At 37.3% G+C, this 27,962-nt stretch overlaps 1 protein-coding gene across 2 annotated transcripts in view; it reads right to left on the reverse strand.

The window, feature by feature from the left end:
- Positions 1–27,962, reverse strand: part of LOC120539532 (serine/threonine-protein phosphatase 2A 55 kDa regulatory subunit B alpha isoform) — a 158,946-nt gene that overhangs the window by 70,302 nt on the left and 60,682 nt on the right. For both annotated transcript variants that reach the window (XM_039769680.1, XM_039769682.1), the window contains exon 3: positions 12,238–12,335. In XM_039769680.1, coding sequence (XP_039625614.1) covers positions 12,238–12,335 — 98 coding nt within the window. The remainder of the gene's footprint in view (positions 1–12,237; positions 12,336–27,962) is intronic.

Consider the following 27,962-nt stretch of genomic DNA (forward strand, 5'->3'; position numbering starts at 1 on the left):
CAGAATTAAACAGGTAGTCCTCTAATTACAATGGGGTTATGTTCCATAAATCAGATCACAAGTTGAAACGATTGTAACTAGCATAACCTAGCCAAACGTACTGTACTATTCGCCTAATTAACATAAGCCTAGCCTACCCTAATTCTGTGGAAACTGTGATCAATAATGCACTAATTTGTTAATAAACTGGGTAATATATTAACAAAACACAATGTAGGCTACAGCAGTTTACAATAATTACTAAACCATGGATGTTTTCTTAATTATTATAAAATTAACAAAATGCAAATTCCTTGCCTACATGCACCGTAAAAAGTTATCCTTTTGCACTGCACTTACCAATGGAGTCAAGTTCATTGGAAAATACACACTTGGCTAATGTTAACTGGTGGTAAATTATAAATAACACACTAAATAATCTTATCTAGTAAATGCATTGAAAAAAAACATCGAAGGCTAGGCCTTCTATCATATTGTACTCGTCAATAAATTTGTCCTTGTGCATACGTCACCAATGATATGCTGTTGATGCCTTAAATTAACATTAATTATCGGATGATGAGGCTGGGGACGATACATAAGCAGGGTCCACAATACATTCTTTTTCATTTCTTGATTCAACCAAAGTTGCATCACATTTCAATTCTGTCTCACTGTTACTTTCACAAGGTGTTGAAGGCTGAGGCTGGGGCTCGGATGATGTTTTCTTTAAAAAGATATCCATTGTAGCTTGGACTGTCCTTTTGTACCTTTCTTCATACATAAGTTTATAACAAGCCAATGCATCATGAATTTGTCTCTCAACTTTTGCAAATCTGTCATCGTTAACATCCATCTCTTCAACAAGTTTAAGTCCTTGCTCATTGAAGGAAAATGCCACTGACATTTTCTTTGTTGTGAACATTTTTTCTGGATCTACCACAATTTCTTGTTCCTTATTAAATTTCTTTCTTTTTCAAGTTCAATCAAATCTTCAGTTATTAAGTCTTCCTCCTCAACACTTAGAAGTTATTGAATATATTCTTCTACTTCCAACTCTACCATTCTGCCTAGCGATACGACCTTTTTGTGTATTTCTTCGATAGCATCATCTTTCTGAAAGCCTTTAAATGTGTTCACAAACACTATCAAAAGATTTTCCCATATCCCATTCATGCATTCCTTCATTATTTCTTTTCATGCTCTAGCTATGTTTTTAACTGCATTCAGAATGCTGAATACCTTCCAAAAAAGCCTGAGCTCCTTTTCTTTGGTAGCTTCCATAGCCTAAGTGAAAGTGTTCCGCAAATAATACACCTTCAATGTGGCCACAGCACCTTGATTGTGTTGGGGGGTAAAAACACAACTCTGACATCAGGATCTGCATTCCCTTGTGTGCTGTGGGTGTCCTGGAGCATTATCGAAAAGAAGGAGGATTTTAGAGGGTTTGTTATTTTAAAGGCAGTATTCTTTCACTTCAGGAATAAAAGAATAAACGGGAAACATCACCTTGATTATTTTTTTTGCTAAAGCTCTGGGGTTTGCCGAATGGTATATCATGAAAGGCATTAATTAAGAGCAGGCAACATTCTCCTAAAAAATAGTAGTATGATCCTTAAAAGCCTTGAATCCTGTCTTAGCTTCTTGGTTATATGTAATCTCAATCAGGCATTTGCTTCCAATTCAGTCCAGTTTCATCAACAATGAAGATTTGTTCAGCCAAGTATTTCTCGTCAACAATATTCTTATGAATTTCTTCCTTGAATTTTTCAGCTGCTTCAGTACTGGTGCTTGCTGCTTCACTGCTAGTTTTCTAATTATGAAAATTGTGACAATTCTTGAAATGTTAAAACCATCAGTGACTTGCCATAAAAGTTTGCCTGTAGAAAGGGTTGTCATAATGTTCCTTAAGCATATCGAAATGCATACATGCCTTAGCCTGTGTCATGAGTGGGCTAAGCAGTATACGCTTTTGTACCTGATCTTCTATTAGTTCCATATCCTCTAAAGCCCCTACTTTCTTCTTAGTGATAATTGTCAAATGCACCAAAGCAGCCTCCATTATCCTTTTCTCGTCTTTGATAATCGTAGATATCGTCAACTGGGATAGCTGAAGATCACGTGCAATGGCCATGACTGGCTTTCCCCTTCATTCAGACTTATCATTAATTTCTCTTCCAAACTAATGCCTTTCCTCTTCTTTTCACTACCAGCAGATGAGGCACTTGGAAGACATATTTGCTCACTGTTCAATTGGTTTCGAAAAGAAATCACAGAAAAAAAAATGGGTGCTGTAATAATAAGATCAATTATTTCTATTGATTCGATTGCTAGCAAGACTGAAGCATCTCACAAGGCGGTTGTTCCCAGCATCCTAGCAGCATCCCAATGTATCATATAGCATGGCTCGGCCCACAGAAATGTTTGCTTGCCACACCAACTTGAAAGTTGATATTTTACATAATTTTATATACAGTCATATGAAAAAGTCTGGGAACCCCTCTCAGCTTGCATAATAATTTACTTTCAACAAAAAAGGTAACAGTGGTACATCTTTCATTTCCTAGGAACATCCAAATATTGGGGTGTTTTACGAACAAAAATTGTTTAGTGAAGTAGTATTTAGTTGAATGAAACTAATTCAAATTTAAAAACTGGCTGTGTAAAAAGTTTGGTACCCTTGTAATTTTGCTGATTTGAATGCATGTAAATGCTCAATACTGATTATTTGCAACACCAAATTGGTTGGATTAGCTTGTTAAGCCTTGAACTTCATAGACAGGTGTGTCCAATCATGAGAAAATGTATTTAAGGAGGTCAACTGCAAGTTGTGCTTCCCTTTGACTCTCCTCTTAAGAGTGGCAGCAAGGATTCCTCAAGGCAACTTTCAAAAGATCTGAAAACAAAGATTGTTCAGTATCATGGTATAGGGGAAGGCTACAAAAAGCTATCTCAGAGGTTTAAACGGTCAGTTTCAACTGTAAGTAATGTAATCAGGAAATGGAAAGCCACAGGCACAGTTGCTATTAAACCCAGGTCTAGCAGGCCAAGAAAAATACAGGAGCGGCATATGCACAGGATTGTGAGAATGGTTAAAGACAACTCACAGATCACCTTCAAACACCTGCAAAAAAATCTTGCTGCAGATGGTGTATCTGTACATCGTTCTACAATTCAGCGCAATTTGCACAAAGAACATCTGTATGGCAGGGTGATGAGAAAGAAGCCCTTTCTGCACTCACACCACAGAGTCACTTGTTGTATGCATATGCTCATTTAGACAAGCCAGATTCATTTTGGAACGAAGTGCTTCGGACAGATGAGACAAAAATTGAGTTATTTGGTCATAACTAAAAGCACTTTCCACTGCTACCTACTGTCAAATTTGGTGGAGCTTCCATCATGCTGTGGGGCTGTGTGGCTAGTTCAGGAACTGGGGCACTTGTTAAAGTTGAGGGTCGGATGAATTCAACCCAATATCAAAAAATTCTTCAGGATAATGTTCAAGCATCAGTCACAAAGTTAAAGTTACGCAGGGGTTGGATATTCCAACAAGACAATGACCCAAAGCACAGTTCGAAATCTACAAAGGCATTCATGCAGAGGGATTAGTACAATGTTCTGGAATGGCCGTAACAGTCCCCTGACTTGAATATCATCGAAAATCTATGGGATGATCTGAAGCAGGCTGTCCATGCTCGGCAGCCATCAAATTTAAGTAACCTGGAGAGATTTTGTATGGAAGAATGGTCAAAAACCCCTCCATCCAGAATCCAGACACTCATCAAAGACTATAGGAGGCGTCTAGAGGCTGTTATATTTGCAAAAGGAGGCTCAACTAAGTATTGATGTAATATCTCATTTTGGGTGCCCAAATTTATGAACCCGTCTAGTTTTGTTATGATGCATATTGCATATTTTCTGTTAATCCTATAAAAACGTAATGTCACTGCTGAAATACTACTGTTTCCATAAGGCATGTCATATATTAAAAGGAAGGTGCTACAAAGTTCAGCCAATTATAAACAAAAATCCAAAGAATTAAGAGGGGTTCCCAAACTTTTTCATATGATTGTAAATTCTTGTATCGATATTACCATTGTAACTTAGAAAAATCGTAAGTTGAGGACCATCTATATATGTATAATCAATCTTAAACTACAGTGGGTATGGAAAGTATTCAGACCCCCTTCAATTTTTCACTCTGTTATATTGCAGCCATTTGCTAAAATCATTTAATTTTTTTCTTTATTAATGTACACACAGCACCCCATATTGACAGACAAAAAAAAGGATTTTTGAAATTGTTGCAGATTAAAAAAAAAAAAACTGAAATATCACATGGTCCTAAGTATTCAGACCCTTTGCTCAGTATTTAGTAGAAGCACCCGTTTGAGCTAATACAGCCATGAGTCTTCTTGGGAAAGATGCAGCAAGTTTTTCACACCTGGATTTGGGGATCCTCTGCCATTCCTCCTTGCAGATCCTCTCCAGTTCTGTCAGGATGGATGGTAAACGTTGGTGGACAGCCATTTTTAGGTCTCTCCAGAGATGCTCAATTGGGTTTAAGTCAGGGCTCTGGCTGGGCCATTCAAGAACAGTCACAGAGTTATTGTGAAGCCTTCGTTATTTTAGCTGTGTGCTTATGGTCATTGTCTTGTTGGAAGGTAAACCTTCGGCCCAGTCTGAGGTCCTTAGCACTCTGGAGAAGGTTTTTGTCCAGTTTATCCCTGTACTTGGCCGCATTCATCTTTTCCTCGATTGCAACCAGTCGTCCTGTCCCTGCAGCTGAAAAACACCCCCACAGCATGATGCTGCCACCGCCATGCTTCACTGTGGGGACTGTATTGGACAAGTGATGAGCAGTGCCTGGCTGTCTCCACACATACCGCTTAGAATTAAGGCCAAAAAGTTCTATCTTGGTCTCATCAGACCAGAGAATCTTATTTCTCACCATCTCAGAGTCCTTCAGGTGTCTTTTAGCAAACTTCATGCGGGCTGTCATGTGTCTTGCCTCTCCTCAGTATGTGGAGACAACCAGGCACTGCTCATCATTGTGTAAATGTTGGGTTCGTGATCTGGTGGTTGAAGATACAAACACAGAATTCGATGGATGTTCTTCTGAGCGGGCTTTCTTTATTGCATGCTTGCTGTCTCTTTCTGACATATTAAATCCCCAATTCCTATCCTTCCTTTTTCATTCTCTACATAACCAATCGCCACACAATAAACGTCCTTGTGAAATTAAAACTAGTTATAAACTTAGACCATGGAGTGTTCAGAAAAAATCTTCATTATACATGTTTAATTATGCCATCCATTCAGGGTTGCGCCCATCCCAGCAAGCATTGTGTGCAAGGCAGGAGGAAATCCTGAACGTGGCGCCAGCTCATCGCAGGGTCAATACGAGCAATACATACCACTAGCAGGGTTAATATAGCATAACAAAACCCGCCATCCTACATGACTTTGAAAGGAAACTGAAGCACGCCTAATACACCCACCAGAAAAACATGTAAATTTAAAGCAGGTAACACCCAGGACCACATTGCTGCGAGGCAGCAGTGCAACCTCCATGCCACCATGCCCCCAACATGATTAATACATGTTTAATGCATTTCATCATGAAAACTATATCTTAAGTATTTATGTTAGCATTCTAAAAGTTCAGGGAGCAGGAATATCATGAAATTAATGTATTCTGTGTGCTGTCTGCGCCTCCTCTTAGTGGAAGAGGAAGTCAGTTTAAGAAGCACAACACAAAGCATTTAATGTGCTCCATAACTTATGACGGGGTTTAAGAAAATCTAGTAAATATTCATTTTAAGATGTTCTACTAACTAAAATAACAAATTACGAGAATAAAGTCAACATGTCAACTTTAATATCAACAAACGGTGAGAATAAAGTAGAAATGTTGACTTTATTCTCGTCGTAAGTGTCGAGATTAAACTCAACATGTCGTCACACTATTACATAGTACCTAGGTACATTACACAGTATTGAAAAAAAATACAACTTGGCTTGCAGTATTCTCCAGTAGTATAGAAAAAGTATTCACACATTTGAACATAATGGTCCACATCCGACCTTTTAAATCCAAAGTATCTCCAGACAACAGACGTGACTCCTTTTTCCAGCAAAAGTTTTTCTGTGTCATCATGTTCAACTTTATCATATGCTACAGCTTCAGTTTCGGAATGTTCTCTGTACATTTTCACCGCACAATACCTCTACTAATGCATGTACTGTACTTCGTTGTATGCTTTTTATCAGTGTAGCAGTGAAAAAGAGCCCCTGCGCAACACCTCTATGGCATGTATTTAGCGGTGTAGCAGTGAAACAGATACCCGTTGTGCCAAGTTCTGAATATCTTTTAGGCTATTTAAACCGGTGTTGCGGTGTAAGAAAAATCCATATCATAACAAAAATAAAAACGGTTTTCGGTATGAACCGGTTTACCGCCCAGCACTACTTTAAAGTTTAAGTTGAAGACTTGTAGATCGCCTAATTCGTGTTGCCATCAGGGAAAAGTTTTGTTGCTTCCCAATGAAGAGGTGTATCTGAGATTTATTGCTTTGGTGAAAGTGAAATCCACAAACACTACAGGCAAAATATACGCATCTACAATAATCTTTTCGCGTTCGCATCATTCAATACACAAAAAGTAGATTAACACAAAAATGGATTATAAGCTATGAGAATCTGTGGTCCCACAGCAATTAAAGCTATGACAAGTTTAATTTTGAAGAAACCACAATTCAGTGAGGTGTATATTTATGATCACGAAGAAGTGATGGAAAAGAGAAGCAAAAGAGTTAAATGATCGGACATGATAGAAATTATACAGCCAAAAATGGATACAAATGCATACGTCCAAAAGTATCGCACTTTACACAATTTATCTGCAAAACACGGACAAAGAAATTTTCTTGGATTTATATATGAATCCGAAAGATTACAGTCGCATTTATAATAAACCAACATATGACGAACTGTCAGAGATAATAATTTTGAAAGACGGACATATCAAAGACAAAGTAGATATTAGTGTATATCCAAAGGCCAAGCACAATTTGTCATTTCTGTCAAATAAATCGCCATATTCCGATCCTTTACTCTTTCCTTTGCTTTTCCCAGATGGCGAAACAGGATGGTTGTACAATATGAAACAAATGGATTCTGAAAAAACAATATCACTCACACAATATTTCAGGTCAAAATTTGCGATACGTTACAATATATTTAAACCCACTTTTGTCATCTCAACATCTATTGCAACATTACATTATTAATGTGTATCTAAAAGTCTAATAATCTCTTCTTCATTAAATCGAATCAAGCAAATTCTAAATAAGTAAAGCAGTAATATTACCATCATCATATCAAGGTAGTCCAAGAGCATTGCAACAATTATATTATGATGTAATGGCAATATCATGAAATATCGGTCAGCCAGATTTATTTATTACAATGACGTGCAATCCACAATGGCCAGAAATCCGTAGATTCTTGAGAAAAATGCCACCGGCTAAATCAGCTCTGGATATTCCCACTTCCGTAAGTAGATTGTTTTATCAGATAGTCTTATTTTTATTGAATAAACTCGAAACGGTGTTTGGTCAAATCAAAGTATAAATTTACATAATCAAATTTCAAAAACCGGGTTTGCCTCACATGCATTTATTTGTTACTTTGCAAAATTATTAACTGCTGATAATGTAGACCTATTTGTCTGGGCTGAAATTCCAAACAGAGAAACCTATCCTGAATTATGGTACAAAGTATTTAAACACGTCTCATGGACAATGTTTAAAGAAATTTTCAAAAGCGTTCATTCAAACAACAGATATGACTAAGGCTGGCTTTTCAGATTAAAACTGAAGAGATAATCATCATGAACAACACACTTACCACGGAAAGAAAGATGGTAAAATTGTGATGCTCAATAATTCAATGATTGTACCACAACCAGTATTTGCTCCAATGATTCAATTGTCATATTGATGTCGAGTATTGTGCATCTATGAGGAGTATTAAGTACATCTACAATTAAATATTTAGATACTCTGTACATCAGTGCAATGGAAAGCAGGTGGCATTTAATTGGACTTGCCAATGCATGGTTGAAGTTATTCTGTTGAATTATTACTAATTCATTTACCAAGTCAGAATATGATTCAATTTAAAGAGGGCAAAGAAGCAGAAGCTTTAGAGGTAGCGAAAATTAGAAATACAAAATTATTATCTTCTCTGAGAAATTAGGCAGTGGTTATTCCTTATAGATGGACTGGTCAGAACAGGAAAAACATTTCTGTTACTATTTGAAACTGGGAAAAATCAAATTTGCACTTAGAGGATCTGTGCAAACCTTTTTCAAAACCTGGCAGGATCTAATCAATAACATTTTAGAATAAGCATTTAAATTGAGGAAGCAGATTCTCTTCCCCTCTTTTACTCCATTTATCTTTATTAAATTATTATTTTATCGATTCATAAAGTTTTACAGTAGCTCTCTTAGTCAGAGGAGGGGGTTGATTTGTTTGTAAAACTTGAGTTATGTTAATGGAGTGTTATTTGATTTTAAGAATTCCAATAAAATTGAAGGAAAAAAAAAACCATTTTGTATAAAGTGCAAACACTTATGCAAAAACATAACATCAAGAGCGTGGACATGTATCGCAGCAATTGTTCATCCATACGGTAAAACAGCTCACAAAATGCTTAACTTACCTTCAAATATCACAGACAAAAATGTTACTTTGAAATGGAAAAAGAAAATGAATCAAGAAATGCAAAAGAACAAAATATTTGTTTGGGACGAGGCATCAATGACCCAACAAACAGTATTAAATGTAATAGACACAATGTTTCGGGACATTTTTGGATCTGACAGGAGACCATTTTGCGGGTAAAACCTTTACACTGGGAGGCGATTTTAGACAAGTTCCACAAGAAGTCAAGAAAGGAGGCCGAAAGCAGGTTTACAATGCATGCCTAAAGAAGATCTTGAAGAAAAGTTAATTCCAAATATTGTTTTTAATGAAGTTTTACTGAAAAAGAGAACATAATGCATATGTAACAATTTCCCTGAAAAAAGAAAAAAAAACCTCTTTTAATTGTGTATATAATTGTGTAGCTAAGTACACCATCTTCAAGTTTGCGGACGTTACCACTGTAATAGGTCTGATCAGCGAGGCCTACAGGGAGGAGGACAGACTCCTGTCAGAATGGTGCCAGGACAACAACCTCACCCTCAACGTTGGCAAAACTAGGGAGATGATTGTGGATTTCCATAAACAGGCAATAGAGCATAGCCCCATCTACATCGGAGGTGGCTGTGGAGCAGGTCAGCAGCTTTAGGTTCCTCAGAGTCACCCTCACTGATGACCTTTAATGGTCAAGTCACACTGCGGCAGTAGTTAAGAAAGCCCAACAATGCCTCTACTTCCTCAGGAGACTGAGTAAAGCCCGGATGTCCCCCACAATCCTGTGCAGATTCTACAGGTGTACTGTGGAATCCATCCTGACAGGATGCATCACATCCTGGTGCAGCAGCTGTTCAGTTCAGGACTGCAGAGCTCTGCAGCGTGTGGTGAACACAGCACAGCAGATCATGGGCACACTGTTCCTTACAATCCATGACATCCATACTACACGCTGTCTCAGGAAAGTGAACCATAATCAGACAGGACCCCAGCCACCCTGCACTGTCATTTTTCACCCTCTTCCATCTGGGAAGTGACTAAAGTCCAAATGGACGCGCACCTCCATGATCAGGAACAGCGTCTACCCAACTGCAATCAGACTCATGATCAATCAGTAACCTTGTATCACTTCCACTGCTACCTGCACATCTACATCTGCCACTGTCTCTATTTATTACTAGGATTCTGGTTTAATTCATTTACTTATTTATATTCATTTATTATTGTGTGTGTTCTTTTTGTCTATGTTCACTGTCTGCAAAGGCACATGCAAGCAAGCATTTCATTGTAAATGGTACTTGTCCACATTACAATAAATAATTGAAATTGAAAGAAAAAAGAGAGAGAGAGAGACACACAGAGAGACCCACACACCACCAGTATATTTAAAATGGGCCTCAGGCATAGTGCTGTCAATTAATTGGATCTTATTGGATTTAAATCAAATGAAGTTTCTCCGATGTTGTCTTTAATTAGTTGTGTTAGTGAATTAAAGGAATGGATGAATGAGAACTACTTGTCTTTAAATACAGATAAAACAGAGATGTTAATTGTTGGAGGGAATGACGCTGATCACAGCAATATTTTGTCGTCATTTAACTCAGTTGGAATCCCAATTAATTTTACTGAATCAGCCCGCAATCTCGGAATTATCTTTGATTCTAGCATGTCATTTAAAGCACATATTACAAAGTCGTCCAAAACATGTTTTTTCCATCTTAAAAATGTTAGGAAATTAAGGCGCTTTCTAAATAAACAGGATTGTGATAAATTAATTCATGCATTTATCTCTAGTAGGATTGACTACTGCAATGCGGTGTTCACTGGCTGTTCAAACTGTTCTCTATACAGCCTCCAGTTAATCCAAAATGCAGCTGCAAGAATTATTACAAGAACAAGAAAATATGAACACATAACTCCAGTTCTTAAATCTTTACACTGGCTCCCAGTTAAGTTTAGGGCAGATTTCAAAATCCTCCTTTTAACATATAAAGCATTAAATGGCCAAGGTCTGGCTTACTTGTCTGAACTTATCATGACTTACAAACCTGAGCGCACATTAAGATCTCAAGATGCCGGTTTGCTTAGGATTCCAAGGAGTAATAAAATAACAGTGGGAGGTCGAGCTTTTAGTTACAGGGCCCCTAAACTGTGGAATGGTCTTCCTGCTTCCATAAGAGATGCCCCTTCAGTCCCAGCCTTTAAATCCCAGCTGAAGACTCACTACTTCAGTTTAGCATATCCTGACTAGAGCTGCTGATTAACTGTACATACTGCATCTCTGTTGTTAGTCATTAGCACTAAAACATAAGTAACATGATAATTATATTTGAATACTAACCCTCACCTATTCTATTTCTTTTCTCAGTACCCAAATGTGGCAATTGGTGCCACGGCCCTCCTGCCAAGTTGTTTGCCTGCCTATGGTAAAGTCATCCCTGATGGAGGATCACAGGAATCATGGGAAAGAGGGGTCCTTTCATCGGAGCAACGTTTCAGCCGTGGCATGGCCAAATGGGGAGGCAGCTAGATGGATGAGGTCTCCAGGACTCTAAAAATATCCAAACCTAATTATGTCATATCATCTACTGTTAAACCGTACTTCTAGAATTTTTATTATTATGCTGTATTAAGGAATTGTTTTTTCTGTGTATTGTATTGTATTGTATTGACCCCCTACTTTTGACACCCACTGCACGCCCAACCTACCTGGAAAGGGGTCTCTCTTTGAACTACCTTTCCCGAGGTTTCTTCCATTTTTCCCTACAAGGTTTTTATTGGGAGTTTTTCCTTGTCTTCTCAGAGAGTCAAGGCTGGGGGGCTGTCAAAAGGCAGGGCCTGTTAAAGCCCATTGCGGCACTTCCTGTGTGATTTTGGGCTATACAAAAATAAACTGTATTGTATTGTATTGTATTGCATCTTATTTACCATTTTTAGTCATCCACCTACTCTATTGGTTAGTGGTGCTGTTGGTTTGGTCCATCAATCGCTAATGTAGTCATTTCTACATGGTGTGACTGAAATGCATTCAAATACCCTTAAATTAAAGTCTGCAATGTACACTTTAATCACATTGTTTGCTTTGTAATTTTAAACTGTAGAACAGAGGGGTAAACAAAGGAAAAATGTGCCTTTGTCCCAAAGATTATCAAGGGCACTAAACATAAACTTACACATATAGCTTCTCACGCATCAAATCATTTATTTGATATTGGTAGTTAAATACTGCTTCTATACTGCTAGTATACATGTAGTTCAATCATTTTTACTCATTAACATCACTAGATAGATAGATAGATAGACAGACACACACACACTCACTTTATACAGTGTTTTTGCTGTTAAAATATTAATTTCCTGTATTTATTATATGGGAGCATAATGTAAAAATGCAGATTTGCATTTTAATTATATAGTATTTTTTTTTTTTTAACCAAAGCTCATAAATGCACAGTACAAACCTTTACCCTTAGCTGATCACCAAATGAATCTTTTGGATTGAGAATCAAATACCTTTTGGGGAAAAAAAACACAAATTAGCAAAACATACCTCTGGTTCCTGTTGAAAGATGACAACTCTCCCACCTTTATCACCTGTTGCTAACAACTCTCCAGAGTGGTTGAACTCCACAGTTGAAATTATGTCCGCTGTAAGAGAAAATACAGAATTTAGGCCATTGCAGGGTTGCAACTAATGATAATAGATTAATCTGGTAATTATTTTTCAATTCATTTTTTTATATAATCCAACTAATTGATTAATTTGCTATTAAACACATGAAGTGTATTAGTATTAAATAGAACCTTTCACAAATTAAACAGGTCTTTGTAAAATTTTCAGATCTACATTTTTTAAAAAATAATTTATATAATAATACAATGTTATACAACATTTATATAATAGTACTTTGAAAACAAATAGTAATAAATAGAAATAAAACACTTAATAGCACTTAAGGCTCTGGTTGTGCAGTGAACACACAAAATTTCCTTAAAAACACAACAGTTTTCAATACATTAAACTTGCAATTTGGCTTATGTATTTATAATCACATTAAAACAACACCAGTTTTTTTCCAGTTTTTGTGAAAGAGACAGTTTACTGGCAAAGCAACATGTAAATATCTGACCACCACAACATTCCACCACAGAAGAACCTGTTGCACCATCACTTTTTTTTTTTATATCTGCAGTATTGCTTGAATTTAGTCCAGCACAATGAACATGACGGTCGCATGCATTTGCAGCAAAACAAGTTGTTTTATTTGTAGGAAACCCAGTTCTGTCTTTGCTAACTAATATACAGAGTTAATATCCTTTTGCATCATCAATTGTCTGTTCTGTGTTTGGAAATCTTTTACCACTGCAGATTCTTTGGCACATTTGCTTGCAATCAATTCACTACCGCAACATGTTGCATGTTGTTTGCTGTTGGGAGTGTGCTGTTAGATTTTCACGTTTGAAACTGTGCGATTCTGCCAAAAACATCTGTTTTACCGGCCACACCAGGCATGATGCAGCAGTCCTTGAACATAATCATGTCTTCCTCCAGATTGTATAAAATCCAATTGAAGTCCAATAGCCAAATAGTCTGAACTTTCACTTTTCCACCCTATTCCTATCTTTTGACTTGGAATGAGCGACACACACACTTCAGTCATGGTTGATGTGCTGTGAGATTCACCACTGCACTCAGAGTTTTTGATTTCCTTTGCACAAAAGACTGGCAAAACTTTTTTTTTTTGCTGGGACAGGGACTTAACGTTTATTTGCAACCGTTTTTGTAAACACACATACACACTAACGTGTTTGCAAGCATGTACTGTAATACAGCACCATAATTTAGTGATCACGCCCCTGACAAAAAAACAACTAGATATGGCAATGTTCACTAGGTAGTGGCTAATGGCACATATTTTTAGTCACCTACCATGAAATTCTGCTGAATATGCTAGTGTTTTATTCGCCTTGTAGAGGACTGGAGTATGACTCAAATTATTCCTGACTTCAAAACTGAAAGTCATTTCATTATGTCTAGCCTAGCAAATATTGCATTTTATATATCTTGATCACATAACATTGAAGTAACATTCAACTTAGTAGGATAACAGCGATCCCAAAAAGCCAGTAAAAGTATGTTTCCTATTCAGATGTTTGTGCATCTCTGTTGTGCTTTCATACCATACGAGGTCAGACTTACACATTCTGCAACTCACAACCCTTTATTTTTTGGTAGTCAGAGTAAGGTGTTACTAGATTCTTACACTTGCACTGTCATTCCTGGCACTTGCTAACCGGCTACCTTTTTTCAAGTGTGTTCAGAACTGAATGGAATAGTGACAAAATTGCTCAGCACAACATACTCAGCCTAATAAGGTAATCAACTAATCGATGAAAGTGTTCATTGCGGATATTTTTTATATATTTTATATTATCGTTTATGGCAATTAGTTGTTGCAGCCCTAGGCCACTACATTAGTTAAATTTATATTGTTTCAAATTGTGCTTTACGGTGTAAAAAAAAGACAGAAATGCAACAATTGGAAAACAACAACAAATACTTAAGAATTTTAATTTTTTTAATTTTAAATTGTGGACTATTAAAAAGTAAATCTTTAAAGAATTCTTTATCTATAAGAACTTAAAATATAAAATTATGTTAATAAATTTGAAGTGTGAGCCCAGGTTATTTGTTCAAACTAGGCCTGGGCAGTATATCAAGTGCTACGATATGAGAGATTATTTTATAATGCATCATTTGAAAATAAAACTATCGTGATATATTAATAGGTTCTACCAAACACAGTTTGTAGTGCATAATTTCTATGGACTGGGATGCATTCTAAACACTGTCTTCATTTGTGCCTTTTCCACGGCACTGGTGCACATTCAATTTGGAACCAGTTCCACTGAGAAAAAAAAAAAATGGTGCTGATGTTGTGCCAGTTTTGCTGTGCTGATCTGGAAACTGGAGGCCCTTCAACATGATGAAACCAGCACCCAGCCTGACTTAGTTGTGGGACCTCCAGAAGGAGCTGAAGCAACGCCACCAGCAATCAAAAAAAGAGAAGCAAAGCTTTGATAGCTTGCTCAAGGTACCAACAACTTCATCCACATTGTATCAAAGAGATAAATTGAAAGTTCAGCTTCAGTTTTACTTGCAAGCTGCCAAGACTGACAGTGAGACAAATCCACTTGCTTTGTGGAAAGACCATTAACCAGTCTTTCCAACTCTCAACCACCTTGCAAACAAATATCTCTACAGGAAGGCCACTATTTCACCCTCTGAAAGGGCATTTAGCACAGGAGGCAACATAGTGAACTGGCACAGGGCATCTTTAAAGCCAGAATCAGTTGATAGACTTGTATTGCTTGCCAAAAATTTGTGAAGTTGCTTCAATATTTGTTCTAGCCATTGTTCATTTGTTTACAAAATATAGCCTAAAGATGAGAAAAAAAAAAAAGGTTTTTTTTGTTTTTTTTAATGGCAAATCTGCTAAAGTAGTTAAAGCACCTACTTCTACACTACCCAAGTATAGTCAGAAAATTAGCATTTTTGCGTTAATTTTTAACTTTATTTCTTGTGATACTGTGTATATTTCATTCAATGCTATTATAAAGTAAATAATATAAATTTATTACTGTGCAATTAGAACTAGAAAATTAAATACAAGAATATAACTGCGTGAATTTTGAGTAAAATTGGATAGGAAAAAATATAGATGCATATTGTATATCGATATTTGATCCAAAAATATCATGATTTAAATTTTGAGCCATATCAAAATCACAAAGTATGAATATATGGATAAACGTTACATGTTATGGCAACACAAATGCAATTTAGTGACTTGCTAAAGTAGCTGTCAAGTTTTCAAATGTTGCTGGAAATCAATTTACATATATCATGCCCTCATTCAAATTTGTACATTTATTATAAAATTATATGTTCAAGAAATATTTAAAAGCTAAACATCAGGTTTCTGTTAGGAATGTCAGAATGAACATCACTATTCGAATATCATTTGAATTTATTTTAAAAAAGGTCTTAGTCAAAGCAAAATGCTGACATTGTTGTTTATTTAATTGTGGCATCAAGTTATTCCAGACACGCTACACAAAGGTACAGTATTTTACTGATCTGCACATCACTTCTACAATCAGCGAATTTCTAATTGTGAATCGCTTGCTTATCTTAATTAGTAAAACTGGCAGCTAGACCCCTTTCACAATTAAGTTTTTTTTTTCTGATCCCGCAAGTGTACTTGGAATAATTTGGTTTTTGTTTTCTAACACTTCCCTAGTGCACTGAAAGCATTATTTTGGATCCAATTCTGTATCACTCACTATTTAAACCCAAGATCCCTTCTTATTAATGCAAATTGAAAATAAGTAATAATTTTGATATTACTATTATTATAACACCTTAAAACCCTCTCTTTAAGAAGCCAATGCGCTGTATCATACAATTAGTTTCCATTTACATGGCTGCGAGTTTGACACAAAATGCTTGAAACAATGATGTATAATTAGAAATATTCTGGCCACCTGTATTAAAATATTGCTGCATCTGATAAAGTAGAAAAAAAAAAGTACACAGATTGTGCAGACAGTGACTTGATACCTTGATGATACTGTTAGGCAAACAAGAACTGCTTCCTGGGTGAGTCCATAGATGGCTTCTTATTCTGAATGCTGATATATAAACATTACCCCACCATTGCCAGTTGGGACCCCCAGAAAAATAAAACATTTCCTTTAACTTTTTCACCTCTTGCTTGAACTTTTACTTCAGTTGCTGTTTCCATCCTGTCATGGTCTGACTAACTGGCCCATATTACTCATGACCCTTGTTAGAACAACAAGCCATAAAAGTAGCAATAAAAGAAGGTTAAAACCATACAAGCTATATGATGTAGGCATCATGCTCCACAACATTATTTTCTTTTTTACTGTTTTTTTTTCTAGCTGTATGATAAAAATATAGCCACTTCTTTAATTTTGAAAGTTTTGTATTTTGTTTAATGTTACTCAATGTTTGAAACTTTTTTTAACATAAAAAAGTCACAACAGCATCACTACAGCCTTTGAACCCAACAAGATATGATCCTAAAAAATAACATGATAACATGTTACGGTGTACATGTTTCAATCAATAAAGAAAATATACATGTCCAATTACAAATAGAGGAGTCGGTTGTACCATGTATTGAGTCATTAAAATCGGTGGTACCATGAACTGAGGAGTCAGAATCAGTAGTACCATAAATTGAGATGTCACAGACAAAAGTTGTGTGTATTGACTCCATAGTCCTGCCTGCATAGTACCTTTTGGCAGAGTAAACTATGCCAAAAATGTGTACTATAAACTTTGCACAGTATTTTATAATTTGACTAGACAAAAAGGATTTTCCGGAATGGAAATTTGCTTATTATGAACAGTCCTTTTAAAAAAAATTATATCTGCACTTATACAAATAACATTCATTATTTTTCAATGGACACGATTTTAAATAATTAAAATTTGCAAAATGCACCAAAAATGAATAAAAAAAACCAAAACAAACTTAAAGCTCTTTCTCAATTGCATGCCTACTGGCATGACCAGTTACTGAGCTTTTCGCAGCTTTCTTAAAAACCTTCCCACAGTCTTCTTCCACTTTGGTTCAGAGGCCACAGGAGCCAAATTTGATGTTCCTTGGATGCAAGCTCTCCTTGAGGTGGGCTTGTTTCGTCACCTGTTGGAGACGTATGTTGTGAATGAACTCTCACAAGCAGATTTGTTGCAATGTTCTTGATGAACTCTTACCTTGTCATAACTCACATACAGTAGGTAGTTTTGAAGTGGTGATCTATAAACTATGTAATATCTACAAGGTTGTCAATGGAAGGATCTGAATTCTTGTTATTCAGGCTTTACCAGTGCAGTTGTTTTAATCATTCTAGTGAGGTCTGCATCATCTTCGGCTATTTTCCAATGAATGAGTACTGGTTTTAGATATAACATATTGACATACTGCTTTCCAGTCAATGAAACTGTAAATTCTTGCAGTAGAGCAAAGGCTATATTTACTGGCTCAAGAATAAGGATGTCCTGCCAAGTAGGAAACAAACATCTTATTTTCTCTTATCAGCTGCCAGGACTTGGGTTATGCATTTCTCTTAATCAAGCATCCATGCAATCATTTTTGGAAGGAATCCCATCTATCAGAGGTTTCTGTGACTAGAGTATTGCTTGGCAAGTTATGCTTAGCTTATGCAGCTGACCTTTTTCCTTTCCTTCTTCCATGTGAATAAATACATGCTTACCACTATTGTTAACAAACACCAACTACCCACTCAATACAAGAGTTCTTCAAAACTTTCTGCGAAATAAAATGCAAACCCCACCCGCCACAATAAATATATTAATTAAATATAATTTTGTAATTTAACCATCCTGATGCTTTTACATTTGTATTTTAGACAATACATTACTTAATTTGAGCCATTTTAACACACTTTTGTTTTTTCTGTCTCTCTCTCTCACAAACACACACGAGTGAGCACACATAAATGTGAGACTCTTTAATGTTTACAGTGTGAGATGAACTTAGTGTATGTGAATATCACTCACAACATGAAAAAAGTACTATTTTAGTAATAATACATTTTAACACAGATAATGGAATGATGACTGCTATTCCAAAGTAGCCACTTGCTCTACTGAGTTTAAAAAAGGACAAAGATGCATCTATCTATTCATGACAAGTTCCTTCTACAAAGACTTAGCTTCAATGCACTAATGATTCGTGAAACAAAAAGCAGCACAAATAAAGAATAAAGAACTCAGTAAACCAACATGAGGATAAAACCCAATCATTGAAATGTCAGAAAAATTGAAATTTTTTACTTCTACTCCAGTCACTAATTTAAGTACTTGAAAAAGATTAGCATTTCCCCCTTTGCGTTTAATCTCTCTCTTGAGCCTTTTGCTATATTTCTGCACAATTCTAATTTATTTTTGCCTATTTCTACGTTTGAGGTCTATCAAAAAATTCGACATGCCAAGAAACTTAACCTTTATTTAAGTACTACACCAATAGGTCCCCCTTTAACTTAATAACTATCAAGCTTTAGTTGGATAAAAATAAACTGGATGATATCCTTCCCGTTCCTACGAATAATCTTTGTTTTGTTTTTCTAATACTTTTCTGATGGTGTGTGTCCTTTCTTTCCTTGACATTATCTCAATAGCTGCACTGCACATTCCACAGAAAAAGCATTTAGGAAAAAAAAAAACATTTTCTTTCTCTGTCTCTTTCTGCAGAAAAGATATCCCCTGTTACGACTGAAAGCAATGCTATTGAATGTTGGCTCCCAGCTCTGAATAACTGCCTCTCTCCTCCTTTCATATTTGACTGTATTTGCATTTCATTTTGACCTCAAAAAATTCTCTCCTGCCATTCTTGAAAATGCTAGACTAAACTGTTGGTCTTCTTTGCTTGCACGATATTAGGTGCTGACATACATTCGTAGTTGGGCCACACCTGAAGGTGGAAGGACCAATGCAATGTTTAGTTCCAAATTTGCATATACAAGCATTTCCTGGTCAGTAACCATCTGGTGTGTGCAAGTACAGGTGGAGTCCAGTTATTAAGAAAATCACAGGATCATAAAAATAATTTGTTATATCGAATATGGGGAAAATACATATAGTATTGTGACCGTGGCCACTGGCAATTTGCCATGTCTAACAGCAGCGGCACAAGGACAGCTACATAACTGCTGTGCAGCATCTGGTAAACAGTGAACCAAGGGCAAAGCAACTGGTTGTCCTCTGGTGGATCAGGGTTACCACATACCATGCTTCTTGCACAATGTTTAACATTTAACATCTGGCTTTCATCTGCTCCTCCTCACACTCTCCTGATCTGTCTTCTCCAGACTACATCTGCCACAGCGGTGATTCTGTGCCACTGGTGCTCTTTTAATCTGAAGATGGGAGCTAAAGCAGGACGATTGCCCGTGCCATGGCTCCTAACAGGTCCTATTCTGAACGTAGCCTTGGGACTGCCTTTTCTGTACAACAATAATGTACCTGAATTTTCCTTGAAAACCTGAACTCATTCTCTTGTCTCGTGGAACTCTGCGACTCAAGCTTGACAATACCAGTATAAAAAAAAGCAGCGCTTCTTAAACTGCAAAAAATATTTTATTTAAAAATGAGACAGATGTAACTCTTTACAAGGGTGAAAATACAGAATGCAAGAGCTGTTAGATGTAACTTTATATAGAAACATGTTAGTTATACTGAGATTTACATTTTGTTAAAACAAGATTTGTTTAACATGATGTTTTAGGAACGTTTGGCCAGCCAACAAAAAGCACTTGTGTCTTCACTATAACAGGATTTAACCTGTATTCATTTTATAACATTCACCAGCACAGCAATTACTTTATTTGTGACGAGACTACTCATATTTTGCATTCATTTTTCTCCTTAAATGCTACCTTCTGTACACTATCGATTGGTACTTAACAGGGTTGCCACAACGTAAGAATATGTAAGGGTGAGCTTGAAATTCCGAGTTGAGGGCAGTGATATTTCGGTGGACATAGAGCCATTTTAAGTACTCTATAAAGCCTTACCTTCACTTCCAATCCAAGCTAACAGTCAAATGTAGGGCTGCAACTAATGATTTTGATAATTTATTAATCTGGCAATTACTCTGTCAATCGACACTGAATCAACACTGAAGTAACATTCAACTTAGTGGGATGATAGCGAGTCTTCCTCCTCCACAGAGCCTGTAAAAGTATGTTTCCTATTCATATGTTTGTGCATCTCTGTTGTGCTCTCATGCCATACGAGCTCAGACCTACACATTCTGCAACTCACAACCTTTTTTTCTTCGTTCAGATTAAAATGCTCCTAAACTCTTAAGTCACACTGTCTTTTGTGGCACTTGCTCACCATCTGCCTTTTCTGAAATGCATTCACAACTGAATGAAGTATCAATTATATCAATTAAGGCGATTAGTTGTTAAGCTCCAGTGAAGTAGCATCTATCTATTATAAATGCCACAGGAGTTGGATGGGCATCCCAAACAGAAGAAGGGATGGTTCCTTAACCGGATGGGAGGCTCCAAGCAGGCAGATGGGCATCGCAACCAACAGAGAGGAAGGAGCCAAACCCAGAAGTGATGGCTGGAGTGGATGGACGGACAGCCCATCAGAACATGTCACTGGTGACTCTTTATTCCCCCAGAATGCTAGATGGCAGCGGCTCTGGATATCGGTCCCCAGGGCATGCTGAGAAGTGTGGTCTGGCAACACAGCCCAGCTGGGGTCAATGGGTGCCACCGGTGATATTTTCATAACGAAAATTAAAACTAAAAAAATTTTTTGTTTTACAAGAACGAGAACTGAAATTAAGGTAAAAAAAACTAAAACTAAATAAAAATAAAAATTAGTGATATGTGAACAAACTAAAACAAGAACAAAAATTGGGTAAAACAAAAAAAATAGCAATAGCATATTCGTTCAATCTGGTTCAGTCGTGCAGAGGGGTTGTTTGTAGGTCACTCTGAGCGTTCAGTTACATTGCGCTGTTTACTATGTTGTGATCTTGTACTTTAGGCTTACTAAAGTCACATGGCGCAATTTCCGTAAAGCACCATTGTTTGTTTGTTGCACACATTTGGTTTGTCTGGTTGAAGTAGTAAGTACATGTGAGTGACGATGGTGAATTTTGCACAGATGTTTGCGGGTAGAAAGCAAGAGAGTAACATGTGGAAATACTTTAACTATAGGGCAGATGATAATAAAACCAAATGTAGCGTGTGAAAAGAAGAAGAGTCTTGGAGTTTCAGTGCAGGGCCAGCTGGATCAGTGCTTAGTGGAAGTCCAGCACTTCTCTGGTACCATGACTGCACTTCATACAGGGACGTGATGTCACACCTGTCATCATGAAAACAAAAAAAAATAAAATAATGATAACATAAAATAAATTTGTCCACTGGTCTGTGGTGTACATTTGTTTTCTGTGTAATTCTAATAATTATGATCATTTTTGTAGTCAAAACCGCTTAAATTGCGCATTTCCTGATCAAATACAGAGGAGAAACGCAATGTGCGGCAGCAACGAAAGGAGCAGAGCCACAACTCGGACAGCGCTATCCCTCAAACGCTGGGTTGATGCATGCAACTGGAAAATGCCTGTTGCTGTCTCTCTGTATGTCTCCAATTTATTGTTTGCATGTGCGTTTATTATACACCTGACTTTCCACAGTCTGGCTAACATCTTTAATGAATACGTGTGACATATTTAGTCTTGCTGATCGGATATAAAACCGCAGTGAAAAGGCACAAGGCAGACAATACCGTTGCAGCATGGAAGTCCAACTGGTGCTTGTTGCTACTGTTCTACGCAGAGACTCTCGGAGCCAATAAGTTAGCGATATCAGAAAGTCAAGTGCACTGCAGCGGTCCGTTTATTTTTTATTTCTACTTACTGCCAAAATGGAAGATTAAGACTTTTATAACTAAAAGAAAATAAGGAGGACTTTTACATAAAAAGTGAAAGATATTTTTGCGGAGAAAGATAGGCGCGTGGACTTCATTTACAAATAAAGGTAAAATCGTAAACAATCAAAATTGAAATCCATATTTTGTACACCACTCTATACTTTCATTTGTATCGAATGAGTTTGAATTGTGAAATTGCAACTGCAAATGCGCTCTCTCACACCGCTATAAATGTAACATTTTTTCTTAACCAAATATGTACCTTACCTATGTGTATGTGTAAAGAATGCTAATGAGATAACCTGTAGTCAGTGTGCATGCTGCCAGTTGAATAGTAAATAAGCTACTCTTTTGGGTTCATATATTTGTAAATCTGACTGTGAAGGAGTCAGTGCCTCACCAGCCATTACATCACCGAACATCACTGCTTCAGTTCTGGCAGCACAATTAGTCAACATACAGTATACTGGCGCCAGAGCCCGAAGACCTTGTCTGTGCACCTGCATTACTGGCACTCGTCAAGCGAATATTTTCACTGTGTGGCTATCTGTGCAATGGACGCCGTTGCAGTATGAAAAAAATCTCTCAAAATTCATGCTTGTTTAAAGCTTACCAGCAACGTGCTTGCACAGACCGATTTCTTGGTTTGAAATATTTGATCTTGCGAAATATACTCATTAGGCCACTTAATTTATTTGATCATTGATAGCCAAGTTGTGCTTAACAGCATTATGAACTGTGAGTGTATTTTGTTAACTGAAACATAACTGGCATTGAAATATGAGAAGGCCAGCATTTGAGGTCTTGCAACAGAAAAAAAATAAATAAAAAAATTGTACTAATATGTAAAAAAAGCCAGAATTAAATAAAATAAAAACACACAACTAAATAAAAATTGTTGACTTCACTGAAACCTTGAACAAAATAAAAACAAAAACTAAAACTACAATATCAAAACCGAAATATCACTGGGTGCCACAAGGGGGCGCTGCAGGGAGATGCACTTCCTAATAAATGGGACTTGTGCATGACTTGGAAGTACTGTACTTCTATCGGGCAGCAGTCCTGGCACCGGAAGTACTCCCAGGTCCTTAATAAAAGGGACTGTACTCTCTTATCCAGGCAAGTCGGAGCGGGAGGACTTAGAGCAAGAGTATTGTAGAGAGAGAGAAAACCTGTGTTTGTGCTTTGCAACTTTTGGACATATTGTGTGGAATAAATCTTCCATTATTTGAACCTGGGACTATTTGAATGTTTGTGTTTGGAGCTCGCTGACGGCCCAGTTCCATTACACTATGAAAATCTGGCATAAAAAAAAAAATCACACATTTTATTTCCACAATTGAGATTAACTGCTGCTCACCATGAAATATGGAGGACATCTTATTTCTGGCGTGATGTGAACCATTAGTTAATATATTAGTTTGACCACTGACAAGTACAAGCATTTTTAGGGTTCAAGTTGTAGCGGTGCCACATAGTTAGTGTTTAAATGTCAGTTCTGTGTGTGTCTCGTTTCATTGTCCCATTGACTGCGTGTATGTGTATCAGTTAATGTTGTCCCCGTAAAGGAGGACGGATGATGGGAGGAGTTCACAACCACTAATCTGGAAAGCACCTGTGTCAAATCAATCAATTACTGCCGTCACTGACTATTTAAGGAGAAAAGAAGGAGACGAAAGGGGGAACTAGCACGAGAGAGAGAGAGAAAGAGGAGAACCAATACCGCATTCACGAATACAACCTGCTTGCCGATTCATTTCATTGCGCTTGGACCCAGTTTGTTTTTCATTCATCCGGACTGCCTTTCAACCTGCTTGCCGCTGAAGACCCCGGGGTCGAATCATCATTCGCCACACGCCGAGGAATCACGGTGAGGTTGTTCCAACGCCGGGAAATACAAACTCTACAATTGCCGCTAATCAGTATCCGTATTCAGGACATTTATTCACGTTCGGACTGAAGTTCACGATCATTCCGTTTGCTAGTCATTTGTCGTTTGTGTGGTGTGTGTTATATGTTACGTGGACAAGGGAGGGGATTTGTATATATATTTTCAGTTTTGCTTTGGGATTGTTGGGGTGGAGGAATATTTGGGTGTGCATTTGTCTTGTGGCGTGTCTTGTCTCATTTAATACATTTATTCCTCTTTAATTTTACATTCTGCCTACTGTGTCTTTGCATTTCAAACCTTTGATTGTGGGGAAAGTTTATCTGTGTAGGAGTACGGCTTGACAGGAAAGGTTTCTCAGTAAATTATCCAGGCCACAGGTCTTGGAGGTGTAGCTGCCGGCTGGAAACAAGGGGTCGGCCGTTACAAAGTTAAGTAGGAAAATGTGTTCTACGATATAGTAAGTAAATGTAAGCTGATTGTAAGGTCAACCAGTATACAATGAAACAGCAAATCCTTAATTTGGAACAAGGGCACACTTTGGCAGGGCAGCAGGAGAGAAAGCTGCAGATGCAGCAAGGGCTTGCATTGCCTCCTAATATGTAGTAACTTGATTTATTTCCAGATATTGTACTGTCACCCTCAGGTAAAACCACAAAAATCTGCAAACAGCAGCATTACCCCACATGTTCTAAATCCTTCCTCTTCTAATCCTTACTCTATTTGTTTCCATGCTCATCAACGCCAGGCAACATGGACAGTCGACATAGACACTCTTAGAAAGAGTGCTGGAGATTTTCCAAATTTTATTTCACTTTCAGAAGAAGCTGTAGTAAATCAACTAAAAGTGTTGAACATCAGGATACAGTATTGGCTTTTGAATACTGATTCTTTTCAAATACTGAATGAAAATTCTATATTTTTCTCATCCCTAGTTGTAACCTAACAGTTTAGTCCTCTTTCAACCTGGTTGTGTATTACAGCAAGAGCATCATGAAACAATACAAAACCTCTTAAAAAAAAAAAGACTATCAGACTGTCTCGTTTGTCCGTCTTATACATCATCCTTTCTTTCATAACGATGTAAAAGCAATATTTCTATAATCCTTATGTTTAATAATAAATTGTATTACTTTTGTTTTAGTTACCAAGACATAAATCTAATGGCTGCAATCCACTTCCACAAAGAAAAAATAAATAAATAATAAAGTATGACCCTTATCATAACATCTTATAAATTACTGGCATTGCCAAATAATTACTAGACACATGATCTATGGATTAGTTCATCTTCCAGCATAGATGTGACTAAAACCATGAAATGTAATTAGTGCAAAGTTAAAAAAATCTAAAAGTCTGCTTACAAACCCCTTGTATGGTCTAATTATTGCAAAAAGTATAAGACAGCTTTCTCGGGAAACTTGAGTACTGTGGTTCTTAAATTATTTTGTCAGTGGTACATCCATTTAATAATGGTAAATAAAGCAGATCCACCTAAAAGTAATTTACAAGTAAAACTATTCATCAACACTAAATACTGACACATAGTGTTTGATCCCTAGACTTGTCAAATGTAAAGCAAAATTAAATATGTTTTCATGAGATCAAAAAGAATAATCAAGGGGATATAATCCTCCACTACAACTATTATTCTATTTTATTTTTGCTTATTTTTTGTCAGTAAAAAAATGCATGTTTTTAAACAGCACTGTTTTCTACCTTGCGTATAGTGCCGCTATAATTAAGGTATTTTAAGAATCTATACTAATAAAAGGCAAAGCCCTCACTGACTCGCTGACTGACTGACTGACTCACTGACTCATCACTAATTCTCCAACTTGCCGTGTAGGTAGAAGGCTGAAATTTGGCAGGCTCATTCCTTACAGCTTCCTTACAAAAGTTGGGCAGGTTTCATTTCGAAATTCTACGCATAACGATCATAACTAGAAGCTATTTTTCTCCATTTACTGTAATGGAGTTGAGCTCGAAAGCCGTGGGGCGGAGTTTCGTGTGACATCATCACACCTCCCACGTAATTACACAGTACGTAGAAAACCAGGAAGAGCTCCAAAAAGCGCTTAAGAAAACATGCATTATATAATTAAGAAGGCAGTGAAACAATTAGAAGCGGCGAGTGACATATAAAACCATATTCAGCGCTCACGTGAACTGGCGCGAGTGCGCAGACAAAAAGCAACAGTTCCAAAGAGTGCTGAGCAAAAACCGAATTATATTGCTATGCTCAAATAGATAAACCACACGCCGTGGCGCAATAGTGGAGGCTTCGCCTCTAGCGCTGACGTCCGAGGTTCGATTCCCGAGAGGGGATGCACTGAGTATGTACGCACGCATTTTTATTCATTTTACCTTCGCATCCCCTTGGTTTGAGACGTATGAAAAAATATGCGGTTAACGCAGAAAGACAGATCACCAATTGAAGCTTTATGAATAATGGATACTTTATTCGCGATCAATGATTGTTTTGGTAAAGCCATACTCAGTGTATTCATTAGATGAACGGTAAAAAACTAAGAGCGAGGGGAGGGTAACTTATTGAGGCACGCAGGCAAAACCACAATAGCACGCGGGCTCGATGTACTGTAGTGCGTGTCAACTCGATCTGAATTGCGCGATCTCTTTCGAAAAAATATATCTTTTCAAGTTATATTTAGTTCATATGTGTCAAACTCAAGGCCCACGGGCCACATCCGGCCCGACGTGTAATTAAATCTGTCCCGCGAGATCATTTTATATACTGTATTATTGTTATTAATGGCCCGGGGATATGAAGCGCTGGTAACACAATAAACTACAGATCCCGTAATGCAATGCTTCATCTGCCTTCCCGAACACTTACTGCGTTAATCAAGTCTAGCTTACGATGCTGCAAGTTATTGCAAAGCTAGCCCACACGATGCCGAAGAGAAAAGGTGATTCTGAACATAGAGCCTTTAAAAACCGATGGGAGGCTGAGTATATGTTTACTGACATTGCCGGTAAACCTGTGTGTCTCATTTGTGGAGCTAATGTGGCTGTAATTACAGAATTTAATCTAAGACGGCACTATGAGACAAAACATCAAGATAACCTGAAAGACCTGAATGCAATGCATAAGATACAGAAAGCAGAAGAGTTAAAGAAGAATCTGACACTTCAGCAGACGTTTTTACCCGTGCAAAATCACAAAGTGGTTTCAAGTGAAGCTACTTTTATGAGAAACACAAATGCACCAGTGCAACTTGCCCCACTTTCCCTGTTGCCAAGTAATGTTGAACCAAGTCGGCACAACGGTGTTCCCAAATACGCATTTTGCTGATAAACTGAGTTCGTACGGCGCTTTGGTGACTTTAAGAACAAAACAGAATTTTGAGTTGTTTCACAACCCATTTGCCGTCGATGTGGAAACGGCACCTGTGCAGATTCAGATGGAGGTGATTGAGCTGCAGTGTAATGGCACACTGAAGGCAAAGTACGATACTGCATGGCCCGCACAGTTTATTCACTCCATTCCCGCAGAAATGCTCCAGCTCCGTCTACATGCGGCTCGAACCTTGTGCATGTTTGGTAGCACATATCTGTGTGAGAAGCTCTTCTCAGTCATGAAGACTAACAAAACAGCACACAGGAGTCGCCTCACTGATGAGCACCTGCAGTCCATCCTGAGAATCTCCACAACACAGAACCTCACACCAAACATAAACGAACTTGTTGCCAAAAAAAGATGCCAGGCGTCCAGCTCTGATAAAATGACATATGAGCAAAGACAACTGAATGATTTGATTTGTTATTGCTGAAAAGAACAAATTTTATTTATATTTCCAGGTTTTGTTATGCACCATGTTCATATTTAAATTTGTATAATTTTGACAGGATA

Source organism: Polypterus senegalus, chromosome 11 (assembly GCF_016835505.1).
Source record: "Polypterus senegalus isolate Bchr_013 chromosome 11, ASM1683550v1, whole genome shotgun sequence".
Lineage (NCBI taxonomy): Eukaryota > Metazoa > Chordata > Cladistia > Polypteriformes > Polypteridae > Polypterus > Polypterus senegalus.